The sequence below is a fragment of the Mastomys coucha genome, unplaced genomic scaffold (genome assembly GCF_008632895.1).
Source record: "Mastomys coucha isolate ucsf_1 unplaced genomic scaffold, UCSF_Mcou_1 pScaffold16, whole genome shotgun sequence".
Taxonomy (NCBI): Eukaryota; Metazoa; Chordata; class Mammalia; order Rodentia; family Muridae; genus Mastomys; species Mastomys coucha.
In genome coordinates this window covers 80713995-80732634 of record NW_022196898.1, presented here as the reverse complement: position 1 = coordinate 80732634, position 18640 = coordinate 80713995, and the positions used below count along the sequence as shown (strand labels likewise).

The 18640-nt window shown below is 43.1% G+C and overlaps 1 protein-coding gene across 2 annotated transcripts in view; it reads right to left on the bottom strand.

The window, feature by feature from the left end:
- The window catches only part of Ppa2 (inorganic pyrophosphatase 2), a 73270-nt gene that overhangs the window by 19414 nt on the left and 35216 nt on the right, over positions 1–18640 (bottom strand). For both annotated transcript variants that reach the window (XM_031375570.1, XM_031375569.1), the window contains one exon: positions 13921–14047. In XM_031375570.1, coding sequence (XP_031231430.1) covers positions 13921–14047 — 127 coding nt within the window. The remainder of the gene's footprint in view (positions 1–13920; positions 14048–18640) is intronic.

Genomic DNA, 18640 nt, shown 5'->3' with positions numbered 1-18640 from the left:
ATTTTTCTATTAAACACACCTTTTACTTGTTGCCACTGAAGAGCAGACACAAAATCAATTTTTAAACTAAAAAGGTAGTGTAGGAGGCTGAATCCAGGCTCTCTTGTACACATGCTAGACAGGCGCTTTACCACCAAGGCAGACCCTTAGCTAACTTTAAATTTATTTCTTACTTCATGGTTGACCATATGTGTACACACATCATGGTGGTGGATGCAGAGCAGGCAGAGGACAACCAACAGGAGATTCTCTCTCCATGGCCCCAAGGCTGCAAGGTCGTCAAGCTCACTGGGGAAGTGCCTCTACCCCCTGGGCTATCTCACTGGCCCTAGTGTAGTTCTTATAACTGCTTATTTCCCATGTGTCTGAATGAAATAACCATTTAAAAAACACATTTAGAATAAAGGGTACACACACACACAGCAGATGAGGCTTTCACTCAGCTCTGGTACTTGAACCTATTTGCTAGCAATTATGAATCTTTCTGAACTGAGACTTACTTTGGGCAAAGCAGAAATTGCTAAAGAAAAGGAGATTGAGTGAATATCTTAGCACACCTCCTCAAGTGAACTCACAGCAACGTAGATAATATATACGGAGAGAAAGACAAGGCCAAACCGGGAAGGGAGCGGCAACAAAGGAATGAAGCTGCCTAAGACTCAGTCTACCAGAAATGGGCCTGCAGGCCTGTGGGCCTACAGGCCTGTGGGCCTGCATCTATGCTGTGCAAAGCCTCAGAGTGAAATATTTCCCAGGCCTGTATCTTGAAAAAAAAAATGAAGCTGACAGAAATCAATCCTAAGATGACCCACACAATCACCCATCATAGTAAAAGTAAGTCCAGCTACAGTGGAGCACGGAGGCCTGTGGTCCAGAGCCCCACCCACCCATGTACCTTAGCTACATACTGTCTTAAAATATTAAGTAGCTGCTATGAATAAGTTCAAGGACCTTCAGGAACTATGCTCATAAAATGTGAATGCAAAGAAAGGGAAGCTGAGGAGAAGGAACTGGCTATGAAAGAATAAAAATAAGGAAGAGAGAGTATCCGAAGTGAAAACTCAGCTCGGAATGACCAACTTATTTCATTATGGTGAAATAATGAATGATATATAACATACATAACATATAATGTATAATATAAATGATAAATAAAATAAATAAAAGCCGGGGCCTATAGGACACAGCAGTAGAAATGCCCTCACCTGTGAAACAGCAGGGATAAACAAAGTTTATGTAATGAAAAGGGATTTAGTCATCTGGGAATGGTAAAAGTGATGTAAAATCAGGGATCACAGGCTCAGAAGGGGTTAAGAGAACGAGCAGAAAATAAAACAAAACAAAAAACAAAACAAAACAAACCAACCAACCAACAGCACCTAGTCCCAAGCTCAGTCCAGCACATGCAGACAAACAGGGACAAAGGGACTCTGCAGCCGTGCACAAACAAGACATGCTGGAATCCAGCAGCAAGAAGAATGTCTGTAAACTGGTCTGAGAAAAAAACATTTTATTATAATTTTTTCCAAAACAAGGTGTCCTCTGTAGCCCCAGCTGTCCTGGCATTAGCTCTGTAGACCAGGCTGGCCTCGAACTCACAGAGATCTGCCTGTCTCTGCCACCCAAGTGCTGAGATTAAAGGTGTGGGCCACCGTGGTCCTGCAAAACAATACTTTTAAAACACAAGTGGCTACTGACTTATTGGAAACAGCAGAAAGAAAGAAACAGAGAGAAAGAGACTGGAAAGAGGGAAGAGATACGTTTATGGAACTTACAAAATGAAACTTTTAGCTCAAAATACTGTATCTAGTGAAACTATTGTTCCAGAATAAAAGGAAATGCAATTTCAAATACATGAAGACAGTGAGCACCATGGCCCTGGGCTATGAGAGGCTCTGGCATGTCCACACGGAAGGGAAATGGGGTCAGGATGGGGACTTGGACCTGGGGAATCTTCTGGAAGGGAGTGAGTAGCTATGGAAATGAGGACTGTGTGAATACAAAACCACGCTTACACATGTGTGTGTGTGTGTGTGTGTGTGTATGCGTAGTCTCTGAAATTTTAACAGGTATTTTATTATTTTAAAAACCACATTTACTTGCTCTTTCATACACTCATGGAAAGGCACTGGTACAGCTCAATAGCAGCCTACAATGCTAAGCTGCTAATTACATCTGATTTCATGATCCTGTTCCCGAGTATTTCCTGATAGGATGTGAAACAGATTCCCACCAAAACTTCAACACTCTTATCAGCTCCAAATTGGGAATCTGAATGCCCACTCAGCAATGAAAGTGCAGTGTACTGGTACACACCGCAGAGCTCCTACTGTGCACTGGTACACACCGCAGAGCTCCTACTGTGCACTGGTACACACCGCAGAGCTCCTACTGTGCACTGGCACACACTGTAGAGCTCCTACAGTGCACTGGTACACACCGCAGAGCTCCTACTGTGGTAAAAGGAAACACGCTCCCCTGCCCAGCGTACGACTCTCCAGAACACGTACATGAACGAAGTCATACTCTAAAGGCCATGCTTCACATCACAAGACCCTGGACCACTCTGAGGCAAATTCCAGAGAAGGCTACTAGTCAGAAAGGAGAACAAATGTTTACTCCCGGCTCAGGATAGGAAGATAGGACTCATTGGCTATACACAGGCAAGAGGGAGTTTGTGGATGACAGAAGCCTTTGGTATCAGGACAAACATACACAGTTGTCAGAACTCCTTAAACTCTGTATTTTAAAGTGCATTAAAGTGACTGCATGTAGAGATACGGAGGGCTAGAGATATAGCTCAGAAGTGTTCGTTTGTCTTATGAACTGGGTGTGGTAGTGCACATCCATGAAGCCAGTATTTGGGAAGCCAGAGGATCAGAAGTTCAAGGTCATCTGCAGCTACAGAGCAAGCCTGAGGTTAGCTGGAGGTACATGAGACCCTCTCTCAGGTTATCAGACGAAGTAAATGAAAGGCACACTCTTCAGGAAGTTCACAATGTAGCTAGGCGGGCAGACCCAGAAACAGTTACAAACGCATGAAACCAAATGTTTAACTGAATTAAACAGAATGGTGTTTGTGGGGGAAGGATTATGTTTGTCTTATAGAATCAAAGTCACTTGGAGGAGAGATGACATTTAGACTGGCTCTTGAAAGTCAAGGAACATTTGAGTGATGGAGATGTATCTGCAAAGCCACCAACGTGACCACCTGCCAGGTGACAGGGAGCCTGGTGATGGGGAGCCCGGTTTACAGAGTAAATGTCAGGGAGTCTGGGGTTCTCAGGAGGTGGGGGATGCCAGGTGATGGGAGCCCGGGTGACTGGGAGCCGGGTGACATCAGGAAACAGTGGGAAGTACCAAATGACTTTCACTGAGGGAGAGAATCTGGATGTCTTTGTGAAGAGGGAGTGTGGGGAGGTTTTCTACCCTTCTTTAAAGTAATTTTTCTCTAAAATATTTGGTAAACAATGAAGAAGATAAATTTTAGTTTCAGGATGCTGAGACCAGAGAAATGTTAATATCACTTCAACTGAAAACAAAGATATGGTCAATTAAGGGAATGCAAAAGCAAGAATAGATCTGAGATATCTCTGAGATTAAAATGAGAAAATCGGCAATAGATTATATGTTGGCAACTTAGCAATGACATGTAGCTGACTATGATTAAAATGGCACAAATATGAAAATAAAGTATATTCATATGATACTAAAGAACTATAATCATTTAAAACTGAATGTCAAAACTGAATGTTTTTCTCCTATTGAAATAAATTAAAATACATCTACTTTGAAGATGTTTTCAGATTTCACTCAAAATGTCCATTTTTGAAACACATATGAATTAAGATATTTTGTGCATATGTTGTGCTGGACAGTGCATGGAGGCAGCACAGAATGTCACTCCAAATCTTACCACTCATTCTCACCACCTAGGAGCCACCTGTACTTACACAGAGCACAGACGGGGAAAAAACCCTGAGGCTTGTATCTGGATTATTCATGACAAACCTTAACACAAGGAGAAGAGGGCATATATTCCACCGAGGAACTTTTGTATTTAGACAAGACATAAAAAGTTATAAGTGTAATGCCATCTCTTTGCTTCTATTATGTAAAAGAAAGGCGACACAGAGTGAGGCATGTGTATAAGTGTGCCTTCTAAACAGAACCCATGGGAGGTAAGAACACGTGCTTTTAGTGCTGCTTATAAACATTCACGAGTCACATCAGTCATTCCCTAACACCCCTGTGCCTTCTACACCAGAAGGAGGTTCCTACTCAGGTTAAGATTCTCCATAACTGTCCATACTTGCTCAGGACCTCGGAAGACTCTCCCGTCTCCAGGTTGGTCTAGGCTTTGTCTCATGCGCATGCGCTTGGGTGCAGCGCAGCACCGTTACTGCGTTTTCCTTTTGTTCTCCATGCTCCTCCCTGCCCCACAAATTCTACTCTTACCAACTCAAGCCCTACACCAAACAATATACTTACCACATGGAAATGGAAATCAAGACAATATTCTGTAAGTCTCTGTATAAATCTAAATATGTTAGAAATCTGTAAGTCTCTATAAATCTAAATATATTAGAAAGCAAAAGGAATCTCAAAAGGAATAAATAGATTTTTTTTCTAAAATATAGGTATTCATTACTAGTAGTTAATAAGAAACTCTGTATGGATCCCCACCCCTAATTAAAACTATAACCTGGCCTTGTATAAAGAAATATAAATACTTTCCTAATACAATTGTATTTGAAGCATATTGCAAAAAGTGACTACAAGGACAGACAGCCATGATGCCAAAAGCTGCCTCTGAACCTCCAGTTCTAACACGTAAAAGTCTTCCTAAGAGATAAAAAGTGTGCTGTGTTCCCAAGACATCTGTCGCGCGATCCCATGGTTGGATCTGTAATTCTGAAATGTGTGCAGGTGTGAAGCGACCCCAGCAAATATCATCACTGTGTGTAATTGCTATACTGCTAATAATTATGATAACTTTCCCTCAGCAATGACCCAGAGGAAGGCAGGTGAAAGGTATCGCTAGGAAAGGAACTGGAAACCTCCAGGGCCAAGGTTAGAGGCAACCCACAACTCAACTGTAGAATGGCTCTAGGGCTTTGAGGAGGGGGGAAGTATATGACTTTTCCAAGCAAATGGGAACATTTTAGAAGTTATGCCTCCCTCACGTTACTGCATCACAGGAAAGTGACTACATCCCTAAAACCTACAGGGTTCAAAAGAGAAGCAAGAGCCTCCCAGCAATTCGTTCCTAATGATATACACCACACCCTCTCCCCACACACCCAAACCTCTAAACCATTAATGAAATCAAAGGCCGGACATCAAAAGAGCACCTCTCTCCAGCAGACTTCTAATTATCACCAGCTCACTACTGCCTCAGGGAAAATGGTCTCCACTCCCCCAAAGTTACAAAACCACTCCACTAACTTGATACTTTAGAACAGCAAGAAGTGCAGATCCTGGTCTGGAACCAGACTGGGTTTGAAGGGCTGAAGATTTATTTTGTCATTGTTACTAACTACTCCCTCCCCTAGCATCGCAAACAGGGGTGGGGGGCAAATTTTGATTGATATTGTGTAATGATAAAACAGATAAGTCTAGAAGCTCCTGGCATTGTTCCTAGACGTAAGGCAATGTGCCGAAAACATAGAGCTCTAGGAATTCAAGAGTGATGAGCTGTGTGTCCCTTCTGAGCCCAAGAGAGCACACAGCTAACAGACTGTCCATGGTTACAGCAGTCAACAGACATTCTGCCTCAGGACTGCCATTAAATCCCCTCCCTCCCACCTCCACCCTCCCCTACCCACCTCTACCCCTCCCTCCCTATGTCCATCACCCCTTCCTTTACTTTGTTTTCCAATGAGAATATTAAATTATACTTTGGGAAGAAGAAATCAAGCACATGATAACTTGATTTTTTTTAAAATGGTAGGGACACTAGACATGTTTACACATATAAAGTGAAACTACAGCCAAACTGACACACTTTCTACATGTTCATTCCTGTCCTGGAAGACAATAAAAGGACATATGGAGTCTATTTGATGTTTAAATTTTCATAATTGAACCTTCAAATTCTACACATTTGAAACACTTAAAAACTCTGGTGACTAACTTTAGGGCAGTTTGATGCTGGCCTTTGAAAAGGTTCCAGCCTCCTAATGGAAAGGAAGTTCCTCACAGCTCAGCTCTTGTAACATACTCACCACAATGTGCTAATGTCAACATCACTGTTCTGATTTTTAAGGAAGTTTCTCATAGCTCAGCTCATGTAACATACTCACTCCAAATGTGCTAATGTCAACGTCAACATCAACATCACTGTTCTGATTTTAAGCTTTGGTTCATAAGTTTTCATTTAAAAGTGTAAAATCACCTAAGAAGCAAAAGTTTTCACTGGAAATAAGACAGCAGTTTTCATTTAGCTAAAGACAAAACTGGAAGAAACAGCTGCCAAGTCTGCAGACCCCTATTCCCCGCCCCACTAAGGCCCTCAGGCAGTTAATCACACCAAAGGAGAGCGACGGGAGCCCCTGTACTCCAATCTTCTTAAAAAGCTTGAGCTTGGTTATTTCTTAACCCAGCGCTATTATCTCTAATGGCCCTGCCATCTCCAGTACAGTAAGGTGCCTGGGAGCCTTATTAACTCTTTCAGACCATTAGGGTACCACTATGAAGCATTAAGGACTAGAAACTAATTACAGTTGATTAAATGGTCTCAGTGCTTCCCAAGTATTAATGAACCAAAAGGGGAGGAGGCAATTTTCTAACTGGGAATTTCATTTCAAACTTTATTTAGCTTTAAAAAGATTTCAGTATCCAATACAGTTACAGAATGTGAAACTTGATAGTAATGTTGATTTTTAAGAATGTTTTGAGGCTGGGCAGTGGTGGCGCACGCCTTTAATCCCAGCACTTTGGAGGCAGGAGCAGGTGGATTTCTGAGTTAGATGATAGCCTGGTCTACAGAGTGAGTTCCAGGACAGCCAGGGCTATACAGAGAAACCCTGTCTCGGGGGAAAAAAAAAAAAAAACAAGAATGTTTTGAGACAAGCTCGCACTGGGTGGTCCATGTCCAGCGACTCTGGTGATCTTCTTGTGTCAGCCTCTCCAGTACTGGGTTTATAGATGTATACTACTATGCCCAGCTATTAATGTTAAGACTACAGACATCCAGTCAGGAACAGAAGATTTTGCAAGCGAAACATATTTTCTCATGTAATGGCTCGTTTTAGCTCGGTTATGTCAAAGTTGGACACAATACCTTACCAAAGTCTGCACATGTTTTCAAAGGGAAACAATAAAAGAAGCAATGTCGTTACAAAATAACTTCAGAATGTCCTTGAAAAACCTACAGGTATGTCTATATATTAATACAGTATGAGATATATAGGTTAATATGCTGTGGTCATGGTGTGACCTCCTTTAAATTGTTCTGTGTTGTATGGCTGTTTCTTGGCCTAAGTGAAGGCATTTTATAGTGCAGTATGTAGCTCCACTGTAAGAGCCAGGGCTACGACAAATGACTCTTCATCATTCTCTGGCAGGAAATCCCCCAGTGCCTGTCCAGCACAGGACATAGACTGGTAACTGAATTACATCAATAAAAAGTGCTACTTACTGGTCAGCCCTGGACCCATACAAGCAATGTTAAATGGAGGCTGTGTTTATATATTTATGTATGTGTAACACATATATATATAATGTGTATATATAAACATGTATATATGTACATATATGCATAATACTATATATAATAATTAAATAAAAAGAAGCCATGCATTTGAGAGTGACCAGCAGTAGTATGAAGAGTTGGAGGGGAAGAAATTATGTAATTATATTTCAATTTTTAAAAACTTCAAAATAAATATATTTTTTAAGTACTACCTGTGAACTTATCAACATAAATGAGGATCATACAGGCAAATCTAGACAGTATTAGACAGTTCTCCAAAGAGGCTGTAAGCCTGGCCAATAAATAGATGAAGGAATGTTCAATATCCTTCACCATCAGGGAAATAAAGTTAACCTGCATTGATGGTTTGGTAGGCAAAGTGCCCACCACACAAGCACAAGGTCTGGAGTACTGAGCCTTAGAAGTCTCATGAAAGCCAGGGCAGTGCATCTCTGTAACCCCAGACAAGCAGATCTCTGGGCATCACTGGCCAGCCAGACTGGCCAATCTGTAAGCTCCAGGTTCAGTGAGAGATCCTTTCTCAACAAACAAACAAACAAACAGTGGACCGTGACTGAAGCAGATATTTGATGTCAGCCTCTGGCCTGCACATGAGTGAGCCTCTGCACTCGCACACCCTCTCAAGTGAAACAGACCCCATGTCACCTCATTTCAAATGCCCATCGGAAGGAAAACGAACAACACATGCTCATGGGTGTCGCTTGGTTAGTTCAGCCACTGTGAAAATTAAAAGAGGCCCGTCAAAAACCTACAAATAGAACTACCTACCAAATCACCAAGATATACTTCTCACCCTCCGACATACAGAGAAAGCAGGCCCAGGAACGTGTCAAACGCTAGAAGCAGCAGAACCCCTTACCTTCATCATGTAAAAGAGAGGATGTAACAACCAATGACCCATCATCAGACAAATGGGTGAGCACTCCACAGGATGACCCCCAACTCCAACAACCCAAGGACCTCATGTGCTAAGACACCTGTGTGCTAAGATGTAGCCCACTGAAACTGCAGCTAGTCTGTATCCACAAAGACAGCTCTGGGCTGGGCTTCCTTTAAGTTGACACCTTGCTTGACCACCTGTAATGACTTGTGTCTGCATCCACTCTCTGCCTCTGACTTGGTAAGTAGGGAAAACTGCAGGACACTTTTAAAAGCTTCCCTTCCCTAACTGTTCAAAAACAAAAAAAAAAAACAAAAAAAACCTTTCCTCTTCTTTTTATTAAAAATTCTAAAATGTCACAAAAGCGCAAGGATAGCCACAGTGACCCTGGAACTAAAGACACTACAGAAGGGGTCAGTATGCTGAGTTCAACACTGCTGGAGGAGGTGAAGCACTGGGGTGAGCTTTGAGAGGAAAGGCCCCTTGCTACCTCCAGTTCTCTTCTGAAGTCCCTTCCTCAGCCTGCCACCAAGCCCACCGCCTGCTGCTGTAAAGGGATTATTTATTCTAGCTAGCTGGTATGGTATTTTATTTACAAGCTGGAAGCCTGGCTTGGGCAAGTTCTATGCTATTCTCACTCATATCCAAACCATACCATACAACCCTTGTTATTTGCTGTTTGAGTCTTGCCCGGGGTTGCTTTTGCTCTATCAGCCTGTCCTCAGGGTGCACTTGTGGCCATGTGCTCATGATCCATCTGGCCTTGGGGCTGCCTCTTCTTTCTCCTGCTCCTGAAACCCCTCAATCAATCTTCAAGGCCCACCTTCCTCTCTCTACCACCTAGTCACAGGCTCTAGCCTTTTATTAACCAATCAATGATACATTCAGAAGCAGGGTGTAGACAGCAGAGGCAGGAGGCTGTGCTATTTCAGTCTGGACGGCAACCAGACCTGGGTGTTCCAAAGTCAGCATATGTATGCACAGTACCACCCCACCCCCACCAGCTGCCACGCCTCCTCATCACAGTGACGCTTACCCCTCTGGAACTGTCAGCCAAAACAAACCCACCTTCTGTTAGTTGCCTTGGTTGTGGCCAGAAAGTAACTAACTCACAAACCTCTGAAACCACAAGAGGAAAAAGCAGGAAGGACACTTTAACTTCCAGGCTCAGGGGAGGGCTTTCTGCATAGCACTCCAGCAGCACAGAAAACTGCTGGGAGACTGAATGAATCTGGCCGCTCACCATTCCGTTAGAGAATCAGAAAGTGAGGCACCTATACACAGTGGACTACTGCTCAGCTGTAAAAAGAGTAAGACCACGAACTTTGTATGTAAATAGACAGAACTGGAAAATACTATACTTAGTGAGGTCACCCAGACCAGAACACAACTCGGCATGGTCTCTCTCATGTGGCAATCTGACTTCCAAGCTTCAGTGTTTGTGTGTTTAACCTGGTGCACAAGTGGGAGCCAGGAAAGCAGAAATGGCCAATTGGGTGTGTATGAGATATATACTGCAGGAGCGAATACTAGATTATAGGTAAAATCAAAGTAGTGAGGCCGGATACTGAGGGCAAGAAGTTAGGAAGGGAAGGGCTTGGGCGGATAGGAGAAATAGGGAGGATTAACTTAAAGGAGAGTAGTACATTAAAAAAAAAGCCTACGGAGACCCCAGTATCTCTCCACTCAAAAAATATGACCAGAGGGACAGTCGAATATATGGGAAGGGGGGGAGGATACTAGGTGTTAAGTATTATGTGGGGGTGGAGGGGAGAAGAGGAATAAGTGGGTTAGCTAAATTGAAGCTCGATGAAAAAGCCATAGGAAACCCGCCGGCATACAGATAAAGCATAAGCTAGCGTCTCCCCATTTGCCTGCCCAAGTGCCGTTCCCACACCCCAGCGGCAAGGCAGAGGTCTTCAAACAATACAAGTTATTTCCAGGGTCATTGGTTACCCACCATAACTATATAGGGGAAGACCCAACTGCTGCAGACACCACAAACTTTGACTGCAGGACGATGACAAATGTCAAACTAACAGGAAACTCCTCCCTCCTGGCTAGCTTTCCTAGTGCCAAAATGTGCTATGCAAGCTTCCGGGGGGAGGGGCAAGGCAGGGAGTGGGGGGCATAAATCATCAGTGGTCTTATTAGCCCCGGACCCTGTAAGGTCAATCCTGACATGCAGGCAAGAGACGCTCACTACTGTAACAGCGGCACAGCTGTCCCGGGGTAACCAGATGCCTTCTGAGTAGATCTGAAGCCTGTTTCACAGGAGGAAATTTCACGCTACTTTTGTAATGGGTCAAGAACCCATGTCTTAGGAGGTCACAGGCACTGAGGAGCCTGCTATTGTTGTTTTGCTAAGTGGTCATGTTACCAGACTGCCTTCTAAATAGTTGTGTCTATGCACAAAGACATGGATTGCTCTCAACCTTGGTTGCTCAGAAGAGCATCTTTTCGCACTAGGCAGCAGTCAATGCACAGGCTCAGAACTGGTCAGAGCGCCAAGCGTAAGTGACTGTGGGTGCCAGCCCTAAATGGGACATCTTTGTCAGTGACCGCCTTCCCCTACCCTCCAAGTCTCAGGAAACATCAAGGAACAGGAAATAGAATATAAAAGCTGGAACACGGGAGGAGTGGTATAAAATGCTGTCTTCTGAACATGACACGCGTGAACTTAGCCTACTGTGGTTGCCTTCCTCAGACCTGCAAGGTTAAACCAGCCAGAACTCTAGCACACATGGGGAAGGAACTCTTCCGGAGCTAAGGAGAGACTGGCAGGGAACAGCTGCGGGGAGGGGGGAGCCGGGGGGGGGGGATCATTCACTCCTCCTTGAGGGTGCGGCTGTCAGTCACTACCCATGCTTCACCAATGGCCCCACAGCTACTCACATATGCATGGCACTAATTAGACTTCGTGAGCTATTCTCTATAACAACAACAACAACAACAACAAAAAGCAGACATAAAGTTGGGAGAACGACTGAGTTGGGGAAAATCTGGTGTGAGCTGGAGGGGAGAAATGGGTAGAGAGAAGATTTGACCGTGTGTATACATGGAAGAAAATCTCTAAGAAGAAAAAGAAGAAAGAAAATACAGGCGACACTGTTTTACTCACTGCAGAACCAGCTCCTCCTGTGTGGCAGAAATGTCAACTCGATGTGGGAGCTGCCATCTCAGGTACTATAAATAGTACTTATATCTCAGGTACTCTCTCTATATATATACCTCAGGTCACTGCACTACGTGTTTCAAAGACATGCTAAAAAGGAAAGCATTTCATACATTGCAGACAAGGGTAAGACTCTGAGAATCAATTTCACACACAATTTCTTATAGAATATTTTGGAAAATGAATGAGTAGCTAACAATAAAAGTGAAGAATAAATAAATAATAGTAATAATAAAAAGGACAACTATAGCTTAGGAAATGTGGACATAGCTCAGAAGGGACTGAGAGATGCCCATGATGGCTGTGTGGACACAGCCCAGGGGGTACTGAGAGATGCCAATGATGGATATATTCAGAGATGGAAGCTCAGAGAAGAGTCCTTGCATAGCTGATCACTTCAGGGTTTACACAGTAACATCATAAATTCTGCTTAGTTTTAAATTTTAAGATTTAACCAAGAGTTAAAGCAAGAACAAATTAAAGAATATAACATAAGGACTGTATTTTTTTTTCTTGTTATCACAAAACTTCCACAAGCATGCTAGGCAAGCATGATACATCTATAGACAAATTTATAATTTTTGACACCACAGAACAGTAAGATTGTGAGAAGCTGGGTTGGAAGTGATGGATGAGAAAGATGAAAAAAATTTCAAACCCCCTAGTTGTACACTGGACAGTTTAGAATCACTGCTTGAAGTTGGTGGAGTAACAAATCATACGTACACTAGTATCTGAGCATAACAGCGGCCATCTTCATCAGAGATGTTGTGAGACCTCGGGACTAGGGCCTGGAGATGTGCTCTCGTAGCAGGCAGTAGAGAAGGTTATCAGACCTATCTGTCACTCTCTCCTGCCCCTCCTAGTTACTGTATATAATTCTACCTTAATTGCACATACCCTTGTGGTCTCAAGAGGTACACACCCTTGAAGGTGCTACCTGAAGGGGTACACCTTGCATGCAAGTCATCATTGTGCTGGCTGGGGTGGCTACTTTGATGTCATCTACACTCCTGTAAAGAGCCCTCATCCATGCCCTGAAGGAAGCCTATACCTCACTACTTCCCTAAGGTGGACTTGGGTGGAATATACTTAGATTGGGTGCTGGTGCACTGGGGAGGCAGTCGATTCCTGTTACGTTACGTTCCCCCTCCCCAACCCCAAAGCAAGAGTTCCTCCAACGTAAATATAGCTTGAGATGTGACTCATAGAACTACTAGAATAATTTAGGAAGAAACATAAAATATTAAAAAAAAATCAGAGAAGAATCAGGAAATGTTTAGGAAGTCCCTGCCTTTCTAGGTACCAACTCAAGTCAAAGAAAATACACAGGTTAAGAACTAACCATATAAACACACTGCTTGCAGAACAAAAGCAGTGTGCAAAAGAACTAAGACAGAAGCCAGGAGACAGGAAGACTGAAGGAAAGGAAGGGAAGGGGAGAGGGGAGGGGGAGGAGGGGAAGGCAAAGCAGAAGGGAGAAACACACAGTACCAACTTCTTCATGTTCCACACAAAGTATCATTTGTCTGTCTCCAACTTTTCTTTTTCCTTCCTCTTCCTACGAATATGACACAACTCACACAAAAATATATTAGGCTAATCTCTGTGGACTATCGAAGGAGAGTTTTAAAACTCTGCTTAACTCCTTAAATATATGAATCGTTCGTGCTTTCCACTCTCCCTTTTCAGTCTAAGAATCTGTGTTAGTCAGGGTTTCTATTCCTGCACAAACATCATGACCAAGAAGCAAGTTGGAGAGGAAAGGGTTAATTCAGCTTACATGTCCACATTGCTGTTCATCACCAAAGGAAGTCAGGACTGGAACTCAAGCAGCTCAGGAAGCAGGAGCTGATGCAGAGGCCATGGAGGGATGTTTCTTGCTGTCTTGCTTCCCCTGGCTTGCTCAGCCTGCTCTCTTATAGAACCCAAGACCTCCAGCCCAGGGATGGCACCACCCACAAGGGGCCCTCCCCCCTTGATCACTAATTGAGAAAATGCCCCACAGCTGGATCTCACTTCCCCAACTGAAGCTCCCTTCTCTGTGATAACTCCAGCCTGTGTCAAGTTGACACACAAAACCACAGTACAGAATCCCAACAATACAACTGATTTACTTCTATTTTCTTTGGAAAGGTGGAGACTTACCATGAAATTTGTCAGCCTCAGGATCATTTATATTGATAGCAATTATTTTCCAATCTGTTTCACTCTGATCAATAAGTGCCAAAATCCCAAGGATCTTCACATGGACCACATCTCCACTGGAAAGAACCTTCACAGAGAAAAGGCTGTCATTGGGAAGGTCTAACCATAAAACGGCACTCACACGATAGAAATGTGCATAGTTCCAGTAAATACAAACCATGTAGAGATGGTCAGAAAGCCTGCCTGGCAGTATCCTTCCCAGGAGCGAGTAACTCGAAACTTCTACTGTCACCCATGAAAGAATTGCCAAGGAAGTAAACAAAACAATCAAACAAACAAAAAAACCTTATGTCCTTCTAAAAAACCAGACATTAAACAATAAGCAGTGTAGAACCATGACTCCAGAGGGAAGCTGCCCAAGGAGGATGGCCTTGCAATTGTCTGGGCTTTCTGCCCAACACATCTATGGAGTACAGACCATGGAAGGGGAGGAGCCTGCACGTGTCCTCGGCCCTCCACATCTGTTTCATGGCATGGGTGCATAGCTATGAACATGCACATAAGTGTGGTGCACATGCATACACAATAAACAAACGAAGAAAGAAATGTGATACAATTTAAAAAGAACAATCACCACCCCACCCCACCACAGGGAGGGTAAGGCAGCTACAATTTGTGTGTCAAAATCTGGAGACAATTCCAGTCCAATGGCTTCTGTCTCAGTCAGCTGCTGGTAGGGCCTCTCAGAGGACAGCCATGCCAGGCTGCTGTCTGTAAGCACATTATAGCATCAGTGATAGTGTCAGGCCTTGAGACAGAGTGACCCACCATGAGATAGATACCAAGTTGGGCAGGTCACTGGACCTGCTTTTTCTGTCTCTTCTCCATTTTTGTCCCTGCAGTTCTTTTAGACAGGAACAATTCTGGGTCAGGAATTTTGACTGTAGGGTTAGTAACCCAGTCCCTCCACTTGAGGCCCTGTCTATGTACTGGAGGCGGAGTCTTTGAGTTCTCTCTCCCCAGTGTTGGGCATTTTGGCTAAGGTCACCACCAATGAGACCTGAGAGTCTCTCACCTCCCAAGTGTCTGGTATTTTCTAGAGAGTACCCCCACCTTCCATCCCCACGGCTGCTTATTTCCACTCATTCTCTTATCCCTCTGGGCTTCTCTCCTGACCACCCCCTCCCCAACACACACACACATCTGATCTTGCTCCCCTTTCCCTCCTCCCGCTTCCCTCTCCATCCAGGTTCCTCCTGTGGTTATTTCCTTTCCCCATCTATGTGAGATTGAAGCCTCCTCACTTGGGCATTTCTGCTATATTCTATTATTTTTAAAGGTTTAGTTGGCTATTGTGCTTTTCTATAAGTTTATACTATGAACATATTTCAGGAAACAAATTTCCTTATGATTAAAAATGGAGTTTCCAGCTGGGCGATGGTAGCGCATGCGTTTAATCCCAGCACTTGGGCGGCAAAGGCAGGCCTGGTCTACAGAGTGAGTTCCAGGACAGCCAGGGCTATACAGAGAAACCCTGTCTCCAAAAAAAAAAAAATGGAGTTTCCACTCAAAAAATAAGGTGTGCAAAACCAAGTCATTTGCATGCTTTCAAAATGTTTGTTTAGAGAAAGAAAATGATGTTAAACCATAAAAATCAAGTAATTTCATTCAACACATTTGCAAAGGGACTCTCCAGTCTTAACCTAAGTGTGCATGAAGTGATCAGCACACAGCAGATATGCGTATGGCGGCATCAATGGGACTGAACCCTCATCTTTAGAGCGGAAACAATCACAGAAGGGTCTCCTGTGGCTAGTCTATCATCTATTAAATTCTTGATCCTCAGAGTCCACAAGGAAGATGTACAGATACTTATAAACATGGGGGTGCTATTTCCATTGTGGAAGATGCCTACTCTCAAACCTGAAGCATTCCCAGGGCGACTTTGCAGCTGGTTGGTAAGGCTAACATTTCAGACTGGGTCATACAGTATTCACTGATGGTAATGCTCCCTTCTAAAGAGCATGTGGACAGAGAGGATCCAGAGAACAGAAACAGGCAGAGGATCTAGGACTGTCAGGAGAGGCAATTTCAGTCTCTGGAGTACAAACCCTTGAGGACAGGCTTTATTCAGAAGAGCATGGTACAAGGGACATCTTGAGTTTGAAGTTTCGGTGGAATTGTCAATGAAAAGCTGGATGATAAGCTTTCCATTCACAGTTACTTTGCTCTCTGATTCACAGACTTATTTTCCAACAACATAACAAGCAGTGCATCTGTTTTGTAGACTGTAAGGAGAGCCATGTTGGGTAACTCAGAGATACACTGGCCAAGCTGCTTTTAACCAGAGGCAGTTTTGAACTTTAAGAGATACCGCTGTCTGGAGACATTTTTGGCTTACTAGCATCTCAGTGCAAGAGGTGAGGGATGTCTCAGAGACACGCTGCTCTCACAAAGATTCAGCCACCTCAAAACACCAGCCTCAATACAGAAGCAGGAAGCAGGGACGTTCTGGAGAATTTCCATTCACAGTTACTTTGTTTTTTGACTCACAAGACTTATTTTCCAACAACATAACAAGCAGTGGGTCTGTTTTGTAGACTGTAAGGAGAGCAGGAAGCAAGTTGGGCCAATTGTCAGGTTTCATCAGATGAAATAGCCTTTGATCTCAGAATGAGACGGAGAGAGAGGGAGCCTTATTTCAAATGAAGCACTGCTTGGCTCTCTCAAGACATTCACAATTAAACATTTCTGTGTATGGCCCTCAGTCTATCAACTGACAGGCTCCTGTTTCTCGCCGTCACCCAGTAGCTATGTGTGTTCAAAGACTTCTCACTGCCATTTTTCTTGAAGCTTATCTAAGGACACTCCTTAGACACTGCTTTCTTCACAGGGGACTGTATTTACTTCTCATTTAGTTCTGCTGTGGCTCATGCTGACTAGAGAAATCAGTTGCTCTAGTTGCCAGAGGACATCGACTGCCCCAGCGGGGCTGTCACTCTACCCTAGGTGACTAGATGCAGCACATGCAGTGAGCACTTCTGCTGGAGCAAACACTAGGCTGAGATCCTGAAGCAAGACTATAACTTTGTCCCCAGGTTTCAGGTAAAACCAGCAAGTCTTTTCTAGCTCTTGTGGAGAAATTTCAAAAGGCAGGAGCTTTCATCATAAATGTTGGGTTGAATTTGTTCTTCACAGTCCTAAGAGATGACTTGAGGCGAATTATTCTACACAGTGTTGTAGGTTCTATTTTCTCACCAGTAAAGTGAAGGCCGTATCTTATGTCCCCATGCTGGAGCTCATATAAGTACTTTTCCATAAGTCTTCTACAGAGAGTATTCTCATCTCTGGGATCTACATGGATTTATTAGAATAGTTGTACTAAATGCAAGGTCTCGGGAGTCCAGAATAATTCATTATAAGAGGGGCCTTTTAAATCTATGCTCCATACTGATTCAGTCCCAGAGGGGACAAACTTCAACCAGGCCCAGTTAACAACAGAGAAGAATGGTAAGTAGCAATGTGTCAAGCTGTCTACGACAGTGTGAATAGGTTTTCTATTGCTGTGGACTGTCTTAGTTGGGGTTTTACTACTGTGGACAGACTCCATGACCAAGGAAGATAGCTCTTATAAGAATAACATTTCACTGGGGCTAGCTAACAGGTTCAGAGGTTCAGGCCATTATCATCAAGGCAGGAGCATGGCAGCATCCAGACAGGGATGGTGCAGGAAGAGCTCAGAGTTCTACATACATAAAGGGCTTAAAGCCCACACCCACCGTGACACAGCTACTCCAACAAGGCCATACCTCCAAATACTACCACCCCCTGGGTCAAGCATACACAATGCACCAAGATGCATGGATGAAATGCAGCAAGAAGTCTGGAATGGGTGAGTTTTCTGCCTAGAGTTTAAATAGTAGGCAGGCCTACAATATTGAAAGTTCTAGATTAAACTTGCAAAATATAACAATAATTAATATACTCTACAATAATTATATACTACATACCTATTATGTACCACACTTTATATGTAAAATTAAAAAAAATGCTTTTGATAATAAATATACATTTGGGAGATAGAGGCAGACAGATGTCTGTGAGTTCCGGGCTAGCCTTGTCCACATAGCTAGTTGTAGGACATCTTAAGGCTATACAAAGGAACTCTGTCTTGAAAAAACAAATAAGTAACACAAACACACACACATATACACGCACAAAATCCACATTGAATTTTCTTAGTATTATTCTTGGTTTACAGATAAGTGTGACTGTGTCATGTCAATGTATGTCAAATATTGCTAATACTTTTTCCAGTTACAGTCTCACTAATCACATGCTCAGTGACACATTGACATGGGTGAAAATAAGATGCCTCTATGTTTTTATTCACACCAGGTTTAAGTTGATGAATATTTTGTACTAAATATGAATTGACTACATCCCCCCAAGAGTTATATCCTAAGAATAAGAAAAAAAATTTAAAAGCATAATCTTTCAGCAATGAGGTTTTACTTAACTTAGTGATCTTCCCTTGTTATGGAATAAGAAATGGACAGGAAACCAAAGAGCCCAGCATGGAATCTTGGCATAGGGGGTGTTCATCACAATGGCTAATCATTCCTTTTCTTTTTCTTTCTTAGTCTATTTAATAGTATACATACCTCTTTATCCCTCTGAGAAGAAAATATTTTTTAAAACATAAATTCAGAAAACTACA